This window comes from Pleuronectes platessa, chromosome 2 (genome assembly GCF_947347685.1).
Source record: "Pleuronectes platessa chromosome 2, fPlePla1.1, whole genome shotgun sequence".
NCBI lineage: Eukaryota > Metazoa > Chordata > Actinopteri > Pleuronectiformes > Pleuronectidae > Pleuronectes > Pleuronectes platessa.
The window spans coordinates 25,681,083-25,691,425 of record NC_070627.1 but is presented as its reverse complement, the minus strand read 5'-3'; the positions used below and the strand labels follow the sequence as shown (position 1 = coordinate 25,691,425).

At 42.9% G+C, this 10,343-nt stretch overlaps 1 protein-coding gene across 1 annotated transcript; it reads right to left on the bottom strand.

The window, feature by feature from the left end:
* Nucleotides 1-297: 297 nt before the first annotated feature.
* On the bottom strand, nt 298-10,121 carry bin2b (bridging integrator 2b). The gene is made up of 12 exons (XM_053440785.1): nt 9,820-10,121; nt 8,108-8,188; nt 6,930-6,984; nt 6,390-6,484; nt 5,102-5,197; nt 4,871-4,978; nt 4,696-4,781; nt 4,470-4,545; nt 4,244-4,326; nt 2,852-3,536; nt 1,213-1,305; nt 298-840 (listed from the first exon to the last, which is right to left on the bottom strand). Exons 1-12 carry the CDS (start codon nt 9,910-9,912, stop codon nt 727-729), a joined length of 1,665 nt encoding a protein of 554 aa, XP_053296760.1. The 5' UTR covers nt 9,913-10,121; the 3' UTR covers nt 298-726.
* Nucleotides 10,122-10,343: the final 222 nt, after the last annotated feature.

Here is a 10,343-nt window from a genome sequence, read left to right as displayed (position 1 = left end):
CAGCAGAACTGCCAAACTAGATGGCATGAGCCCCAGCTCAGTATGTTTTTATACAAGACAGACCTCTCTTCCAAAAACTTCTCACAGTCAGTCAGTCAACAAGTCTCAGTTTCCAGGTCTTGACATTATTTTCACATTCCAATCTGGTGAATCACTGGAGCCTTTTTCTCGAGGCTGTTTATCTGCAGTCCTGCCACAGCTTTATTTACAAAATGCAAAATCTCTTGACTGAGTCGTCTCCACTTGGATTTATCAAATGAATACATGGCACAATAAAGAAGCGGTTGTATGAAAATGTCACAGTCACATCCTCCTTTTTTATTTAGAACTTTATTTGGAAATTTTACACAAGGTTAAAGAATCAATTTAAAAAAGCTTTTCACAGTGTTTCATAGAAAGACATTTAAAATACAAAAAGAGTAAAATACTGTCAATACTGTAACTTTTACAAACATCTCTTACAAAATGTTCTGCAGCTCATTCACTTTTGTTCCACATGTTGCAACATCTTAGCACACGAGTAATCCTGTGGGACTCGCTCATCTGTTTATACAGGATCTGCACCCAAATCACATGGGTTCACTCCCTCCATTTGTGTGAGTGTGAGAGAGAGAGAGAGAGAGAGAGAGAGAGAGAGAGAGAGAGAGAGAGAGAGAGAGAGAGAGAGAGAGAGAGAGAGAGAGAGAGAGAGAATAACGTTTTTCAGACGGAGGAGTAACCATTGCCTCATTCTGGCTGAACGGGCTGGATGAGTTTTTCCGAGAAGATCCCAGAGTGATTTTCTAGATCTGTGTGCTGGTTCCAGCTCTCCTCCCTGATCCCCCTCACCAGGCCGTCTTGCTGTGAGACACATTAAACACATGTGAGATCTTAAAGAAGCAACTGACATTACATCCAGTTGAAAGAAATATTAAATGATGTTAAAAAATAAAATGTATAAAGTTGTAGCTTTTAAAATGCAAAATGGAACCGTTTACCTCTCAGTTATTTATATGCATTCTTAGCAACGACAGTTTCTTCTTGTGCTAAAGCTTGACAGGAGCTGACAGGATTCCTAAACCTACAACTTATGGCTCATGCCACTTATTTTTACAAGTTTGACGAAACAGAACAACATATTGAGTTAGAGGGAGCAGACTTTACTCTTCAATCTCCTCCATCTCTGAGGTAGCACAGGAAACGAGATACGCTTTAACAAGAACAAAAACCAACCAGTTGAGTGTCAGCAAGTACCAGGATGACGTCTCCCTGTTCAAACTGGAGAAGGCCCTCTTCAGATGCTGCATGGCTCTCTAGCGCCACCCCCTGGTGTAAAACGAAAGGCACATCGATGCAAGCTTAGGAATTTACATTACATTACAGATCATTTAGCTGCAATAAGCGGCAATTCGGATTTCAGTATCTTGCCCAAGGGCACTTCGGCACGCACGGGAAAAACTGGGATCGAACCACCGACCGTCAGTTACCTTTAAAAGGTCAGTTCACCAAAAAGATTGGATGTTTTTCAGATTTTGACGAGATTTTCCTTCGACCAACTAAAAAGGAGGTAAATGCAATTTGTGCCTTCATGGATTTGAAAAGGTATTATTCAAATGATTCAATAGCCACTCCTTTATACACACACACAAGGAACACACTGTCACCTATTTCTTTAGTACACTAGTTCCCATTAGAGCATTTCACTGTGAGGTCTTTTAAATGTTGCGTATTGGCAGAGACCTCAGAGACTGGAATCTCACAACCTTGACAAATTTAGTCAAACTGTCTCCATGTCGAGATAATTGAGCTTAATGAGAAAATATTTACCTTTTTGTAATCTGGTGAACCATTTGACCCTGGACAACCATTGAGCTTTGACTTAAACACTCCCCATCCCAACACAGTGTGCAAGAGATATGAACTAACCATCACTTATGCTTTTGACAACTTGAGGGAAATGAAAACTTGTTCTGCACAATATGGACATATCGTCACCTTTTAAATTAACATGACAAACTGCTTATTGTTTACATATTAATTTCTAACAAATATGTGGCTCTGGAGCAGCTACATGCTCCACTATGTTCACTACCAGCTCGTCTCTGACTGTGGGTGTCTGCTGATTGGTGTTGAGCAGGCAGTGAACACTGAGTTCTCCTGGTGCAGAACACAACACTAAAGCTGCTTTCAGTCCTGAGCTGAACTCCGAATGATCTCGCAAAGGTCCTGCCAGCCCCCTAGTTACATCTTTGGAATGAGACCATGTGAGAAAACAGTAGACGATACTGTGGTGGATTCACCCCGAGCGAGAAGCCGTGCTGATGCTACAGACACAAAACTGGAAAAAATAAAATATGATACAAGTATCTCAGGATGAAAAGAGGAGCCACACACTAGGTGACCCCAATGGAGATGTCAAAGCTTTGACGATAAGAGCCAACACTGGTGTTGTTGTGCTGTGAACAGAAACACAGGATCTCAAGAGTGGAATTTATACGTTGCATCCTGCTTCTGCCTGCAGCACCACACCTCACCTGAGGACCAGGAGATTTCTGTGTTGTAAACGCGTCTGAGCGGAGAATCTCCTGCTGCTTGTCCATGTGGCAAAGGTAGCCACGAATTGTGAGGACATTCTCAGTGGATCATGTCTGAAAACTGCTACTGAGAGCAGTGATGGTGAACCAAAACACCAAACAAAAAGTTGTGGGACTGACAACTACGCAATGAGCTGCAACTTACTTTAAGGCTCTATCAAGCTGAAGGAGGCTTCAAATTCATCTGATAATTGCCTGTAGGTTAATTACTTAAATTTAGTGTTTTAAAATCGTTTAAAAAATGTTGATTATAGACACTTTAAAGGGTAGTTGGGTACCTTGTACAAGAAGCCAGGTGGACTGTGGGAACTGGAGACATCTTTAGATTCTGCTGTCTCCTGGTCGGATGTTGCTTCTTGTGTCTCCTCCTGCTGGTCAGCAGTTAGGAGAGGGGGTCTGTCAGTGCAGCGGAACGAGAGGCGAGGAGCAGGAACCGGTGCCGGTTTGGGCGTGACCTCCTCTGATGGTTGTTCCATCAGCGTCTCCTGCTCAGGAGTGTGTGAGGCATCACTGTCTGCAGAATCAGAGGGATTGGACACCTCCTGGCTCACCGCCTCCAACTTTGGCACTCCCACTCCTGAGTCGTCCGACTGGTTCCCAGCAAGCTCTGCTTCTGCTTCAGCCACCTCCTGCTCCTCCACCTCTTCCAGGCTCTGACCCCCTGTGCTCCTGTCACTGTTCTCATTTTCACACACCGACTGCCTGTGGGGTGTGTTGGTGCCGCTGGAGCTGAGATCTGAGTCTGACGAGTTGATGTCTTTGGAGGAGACGCTGCCCTCTTCTGGTTGGCTGGTTTCTTCAGAGTTGCTTTGGGTCTGTTGAGCAGGGAGGGAAGAGGGCTCGCCGTCTTTTCCGTTTTCGGTGGAGGGGTGTAGGGAGACATGGTCAGCTGGGAACGCAGTATTGCAGGGTATGGGATTGGAGATAACCAGGGATTTTCTCTTCTTCGACTTGCCTGCCGTACTAGTCGAAGAAAACGAATGTATACGTTGTTATAACGGATCATAACAAGACATTTTGTAAAACTAACAAGCCATTGAAGAGAGTTCACATCGGTGCATACTAGTGCGGTGCCTCTTCGATACCAGTTCTCTTGTCCTGTGTTAAAGCTCCAGAGATATTTCAGAATGATTCCTTGTCATTAGTGAGTCCCCCTCAAACAATATAATTCACTTTTTATACATTATTAGCCATAAATGCTATGGTGCAGAGTTAGGGTAGAAAACTTTGTGTTAAGTTTATAGTCAATGTTTTTCATAAAATTAACCTGAATTTGCTTTATTACTGTTCAAATATGTGGCTTATATATAACTTTGAATGATTTATTGCATTGAAAGTGCATGTCGGCCATTTACAAGGTTTGTTAAGCAACCGACACAATCTTCAGACCCAAGTTCACAACTCTTCAAAATAAAAGCTCTGTAATTTCACTTGTCCACATTGCCCTAAACTCAGCACTGCTCTCCCCAAGACCACTAAGAATACACTAGTCAATAACTGTGCAGAGTCAATAAGTTCAACTGCTCATGAGATATGCATCTCCAGAGAGACACGTTTGTGGAATTAGTGGGCAGACAAACTGCCTTCAGCTTGTGTGTTGCTTAAGACATTTCTTGTTGTGAACACTGTGACCACAGACAATGAGACGACAGCAGCTACACAATCCTTACCTGTTCAGGCCCTTGATGATGAAAGCTTTCCCTGAGTGTTGAGTCTCCAGTTTCTTCATCACATTGTAAAGCTCACGGTTCAGCTGCAAAACCAAACCACAACATAAACACTTCAGTGGAAATTCTTCCTTAACCTGCTGTATAACTGATGCAGGGCAGATATCAGATATACTTCATATCAGCAAAATGAGAGTGATGTAATAAAATGATGGGTGTTATCTCTTACCACGCTCATTTCCTTGTAGAAGACGTCCCTCAGGTTTGATACGTTTTGGAAAACTGTCACGTAGCAACCTATACGGCTACAGAGACACAGACAGCAGTTCAGTTTAGTGACCTTCCTCAGTAATTAATATTGTTTTCTTTAGTATTATAGGAGGACCCCTACTGGAATTTTGAGGCCAACCCTGGTATTGAAATTCATTAATAAAATTCCACATGGTCAGACGTACCTCTGATAGAGAACAGGCAGTTCCTCCCTCATCTCGTTATTTATCTCTTCAAAGACACTCTGGGTCTTGTTAAACTCCTCTTCTGCCTGTAACACAGCATTGGGAGATCTTTAAAAAAACTAAAAAAAACATTGCGTCTCGTCATTTCAGCGCTGTACCATAAAAATAATCCTACCTTTGCTATTTTGGCGTCATCCTTTTTCTTCGCACTCTGCAGCGCCTCCAGGTGGTGACGTGCTGAGTCGTAATCCACAAGCTTGCGTCCGCGTTTAGCAACTCGCTCCTGAGAAACAGACATTGGCCCTACTTCAGTAAAAGCATCATCCTCCAACCAGAAACTGGATGGACCCTTTAAACGTGTCATCAAACGTACGAGTAGCTTAATGTGTTAAAGGCATCACATTACCTTGACCTCAGGGAACTGGCTCGTGTAGTTCTCCATTGTGCGGACAATCTGGTCACTCAGTTTCTCTTCATAGTCGTTCCTTAGCAGGTCTTCACTCTAAGAGACACAGCCAGTATCGCATCAGTACAACTGTAACAGGCCTTTCTAACTGTAACAGAGCTACAAAGAATATTTCAGTAAAGATCACTTGTGCACAGTTGTGAAACGCCTCATTCACTCCCTTACAGTACCAATATGCAGCAACTGAACTTGGCAGATGGATACTTCTAATCCTTCTATGTCAAAACAAATGAATAAATGTCCTGTTGTGATTAACCATAAAAGCAGCTTTTTTTCTGTATTTTACATATTATCCATGCAGCAGCTTGACTAGCATTTAGCGATTAAGCTAAAACAGCTCATTACAAGTGTAATCAAAGCCTTGTTTTGCAGCGTCATGCTGTGAATCCTGGACTGATGGAGACGCACATGTTTGCTGGTGCGCAACAGGCTTTGAGGAACGTTTTCTCTTGTCTGGTGGGTGTGTCAGAGGTGTTACCCAATCAGCAGCCATGTGTATATACAACCTGCCATATTAAAAAGGCAGTGTACAAAAGGCGGCTGCTTGGTGTTCGAATCAGTTAAAGATGTTAGAAGACAAGTTTCTTAATAAAGTTATTTAATACAATAAGTTAATAGTCTCTACCTTTGCCCTTGAAATAAGTTAGGATTGAATAACTGTCACATCAAGAGTCTTTAAAAGTATTTAACATGTATTTACACAATCTACTTATGAGATTTCTTCCACAAGAATGGCCTCCTCAGCTGCCATAGGTGCAACGCTTGTATATCACAACAGGACGTTCAATTCACCACCGTTTGTTTATATAAATGTTTTGGTCTTCCTTGTTCAGGCTGAATGTCACCACGATGGGAGATGGACCATACTCAAGTCTTAGAACACATATCACTTTAGGTAGTTCGTAATACACCAACGTATGTTCAAGTGTTTGTGTTTCTGATCTGTTTTATTTTTATTTGACTGACTGGTTGAGCATGTGTATCAGCAGGAGTCAGACATTTCAGCTTTATTTTTTTACAATGAGGGGAAGTGGACCATGTTTAGATACAGTCTATGGGCTGGAAACATTTGTCAGCATGATAAACTAGATCATGCTCGATCAAACTTGTTGGGTGAAATGGAATTTCCCTGAAAACAAACCTGACCTGCTGAATTGAAAATGATGTTATCAGATTATTTGTTATCCGGCTCCCAGAGACATATGACACTTCTACATGGTGAACACACCTCGGTGATGACAGCCAGGTCCTCCACGCCGTTCCAGTCTGACTCATAGATGTCCTGCAACGTCTGGGACAGCCGCTTGGACGTCTCATGCACGGCTGTGGAGAAGAGCAGGAAATTGTGTAAAAATCTCATAACCTAATCTTGACTCCACATGGAGCAACTTATCATCTAGCATCAGCAGCACACGGAGCTTTGTGGTGGTATTGTTTTTAAGGGTTTGTGGCACAGTTACACCCACACCAAGAAGGTCAGAACAACACTGGTTTCCTGAGTGGAGCCCACTATGCAGAAGCAGAAGCTGACACCAGAAACCAATGGATTCCTGAACATGAATCCTATATGCAATGCCGCGTCGGCAGTTTTTCACGGCAAGACAGACAACACAGCAGCACCGACAGAATTGCAAAAGTGAAACACAGGATACAAGAATAGAAGAATGTCACTTCCCTATTCTTCACTTAGTGTGCTGAGCAAAAGGGTGCTATTCTGATAGGAGTGTATTGTGTGAGTGTGAATGAGGTACAAGTTGTGAAAACCCACCTTTCACTGCTGTGTGGTAGGCTTTGACGTCTTTGAACAACCTGATTCCATCGACCTGTGTGCGGATGCAAGGGACAAAGCAGAAAACAAAAAGATGTTAAATTTGATCCTCTGTTACAGTATCACTATGGGAGATCTATCCTGCATCTACTCAACACACAAAGCAAGACAATCTGACAACACATTTAGAATTATATCACAATCAAAACAGTTGATGTGGTGATCGTGGTGAAGTGAAAGTCCTGTTGTGTCAGCCCGTCGACTTCCTTCCCGTTTCTCCCCGCCAGTTGCCCTATGCTGTGTTGTTGCCTTAGACACTGAGTGAACCCTGAACCACCTAAAAGTGAAGCTGTAACGTTTGCACAGCATGCTGTGGCCTCAAGGGAGTGATGGGACCATGATGGATGTGAAAACATAGCGCAAGTAGAACAACCTTATAAAGTCGGTGCACTCATTTTAGAGTGATGTCGATCTAAAGTTTAGTTTAGCAAAAAGGACCTAAAAAGTCGGACGAGAGCAAGTGAGGCTATAACAGCAATACCTCAGGAGTATTACAATTAGAATGCAGTTTATTGATTTTAATTTTCTAATTTGTAAAAAGAACATTGTGTTCTTACTCGTATGGGATGAGTCAACTTTCTGTCTCTTCAGTCAAAACTAAATTATACAAACTCTGATTTTATTATCTTTTTCTATGTAACTTTTGTATATCTTTTTGAGTGCTTCTTATTAGCACTTTCTTATGTTGCTTTTAAAATTTGTCATGAATATATTTTATGTAAAGCACTTTGAATTGCCTTGTTGTTGAAATTTGCTAAACAAACAAACTTTGTTTCCTTAAAGTTGAGAGTTCCTTAAATATGAGTATATAGACGGCTTTAGTGCTTAAGTTAAAGTGTATGTAGACACCAAACAGTATTTATGCAGATTTGATAAGAAAATGAGAGAGTTGCAACTTGTACAAGTAAGTATTTCCAATCTTCCAGGGTGAGGTGACTGTCTGAACCAGCAGTAATCCACTTAACTGGAGATTTCTGGTCAGGGGGGATAACAAATGAGCCGCTTAACAATAAAAAGCTGGTTTACATGACCTTAACTGGGCCAGGGAATGTGCGAATGGAACAGTGCTGCCATGCAGAGAGGTCTCCTTATACTGAAGAGGTGAGGTGCTGGTGTACCTGCTGCTTGTTGAGGCTCGTGAAACACTGCTCAAACTGCTCGTCTTTGGTCTCCATGGTTTTGCCAAGTTTCTGGAGGACCTAAGGAGCAGAAAACCGAGAAAGTGAGTCTCAGCATTGTAGACAGACATGGGTCAACATCATTTACAGTTACAAGAGGGAAACTAGAGAGTTGGCCTGGCTGATTAATGTTGGACCCAACATTTGTGCATTTCACATTTACAGCCGCTGTTGTCATTGACACAAAGTACAATGAAATACAGAGAAGGACTACTTACATTTCACAAGGCAAAAATACCCATCAGCATGAGTCATGAATGTAGCCGGAGAGGAAAATAAGGTAATAAGTAACAAAGCAAAGCAAAGACCAAGAGTGAGGATAAATCTATGCCGTTGCAAATTCTTCCTAAAGATGGATGTTATATCTGGACTTTTTTCTATTAAGTCAGTCAAACTTCATATCATTATGGTAATTGAAAATTCTAAATTACAAAGGGCCTTCTTTCCAAAGATAAATCAGTCTTTACAAGAGGTTTTGTGGTTATTTTTTCGGTCAGATACATATTCTTTTTTCTCTCCTGCCCTTGCTGTTTAGTGATTCATTTATCAGCCCACATATATTATCTGGAAATACTGATACATCTGCAATAATCTTATGTTTGGGTTCCTCTGAACACACCGCCCTGACTGGAGTTTCTGTCTGGCACCGTCAATAAGGACACACTGACGCACCACATACAGGACCATCTGTTGCTGTGGTCCACCTGAACTGGACACACTTGGCTCACTCTTACAGCGTCCTTCACATTCCACTGCACGCAGCGGTTTGAAAGACTGACTGACACATTTCAAGGACCTCCAGCTTTAAATCTGCAACAAAGGCTCTTGTTGTTGTGATGGCTATCCTCCCAGTTTCTGTGACTAATAAATAAAGCTATAAAACAAATTCCAAAATCCCTACAATAGGTTTTGATCTTGCAGCCACTCATTGGAGTTGCTGTTTTGAGGTGGAGCAGAGTGAAATCTAACAACTCAGCCACAAACAGAGCGAGAGGAAGTGCTCAGGCAGGAAGTGGCAGCGTGTGTGTCCGCGCACACGTCTGTACAGCACTCAACAATATATGTTCATGCATTGATCCTTGACAACAGCAAAACATGTGTACAGTTAAGAGAAATCCTGAGACAAAGGCCTGGATCACCACTGAATGGTCTGCATATCAACACTTTGCCAGATGTTGAATATCACAGCTTCTCACTCCCAGTTTGGCCCTGTCACCTTGGAAGATTTCGTTTTCGAGTTACAACTCTCTACAGACCTAGATAACGGTAGCCTGCCCCAGACTGGGCGGGTGGTTGTGGCTACACAACAATGTATTTATGAGCAAAACAGTCAAGTCTGTTATTCAACGTTATCTTTTCAGTTGAATAAAGGGGAAATCAAACTATTTCTACACTCAAACTCGACTCAAGATGCTGATTGTGCATGTTTGAGGTCGAGCACAAGTTACACCCTCATCACAAGTGTTCCAAACAAACTGTTCTGTATAGTATTGATAAGGAAAGTTATGGTTTATTGTATGGCAGGGATCCTGCTGATTCCATTTAATATAAAGCTGGCTGACAAAGCAAGCTCTGAACAGACAATGCGTGAAGTTTACAGCGTGCACAGTCCCATGGAACACAGCGGGACTTCACCAAACTGGCTTTCTCACCTTCTCCTGAGCTCGATTCAGAGACTTCTGGACTCGTTTGGCGAGGAAGCCAGCTCCAGCCTGGAGGTTCGGGCCCATCTTGTTTTCAGCCATCGTCGCTTCTTCTCCTCGGGGTTCGGGTCCACCTCCTGTGCGCTCGCTCGCTCTGGAGAATCTGCCTCTTCGGCGCGGTGACGGAGCTTCAGGGCGGAGGAGGTGGAGCAACCGTCAAGACTCGCTGAGGCTCAGCAGCTGGTAGAGCGAGCTCCTTCACTGCAGCGTCATCGCTCCTGTTCACACTTGTCGGATAACCGGTGCGTGTCCCGATCTGTAGCACAAAACACTGTGGACACTGGAGCAGGGTGGAAGTCATGCAACCGCACTCACCTGGAAACCACGTGTGCCAGTTAAAAGTCCCCGATGACGCCTGCCTGAATCAGCCACGTGACGTCAGCAGGGACCGAGATGCTGCCATTTCTTTTTTGTTGAATTCACACAGGAATGTGAATTATGAGAAGCCATCTAGTGTTGCAACTGATGTTAAT

Coding starts and splice junctions, on each gene's coding strand:
- bin2b (XM_053440785.1), bottom strand. CDS start 9,912: ATGGCTGAAAACAAGATGGGCCCGAACCTCCAGGCTGGAGCTGGCTTC. Junction 6,985..8,107: donor CGAGCCTCAACAAGCAGCAG/GTACACCAGCAC, acceptor ATCCGCACACAG/GTCGATGGAATCAGGTTGTT. Junction 5,198..6,389: donor ACCTGGCTGTCATCACCGAG/GTGTGTTCACCA, acceptor TGTGTCTCTTAG/AGTGAAGACCTGCTAAGGAA.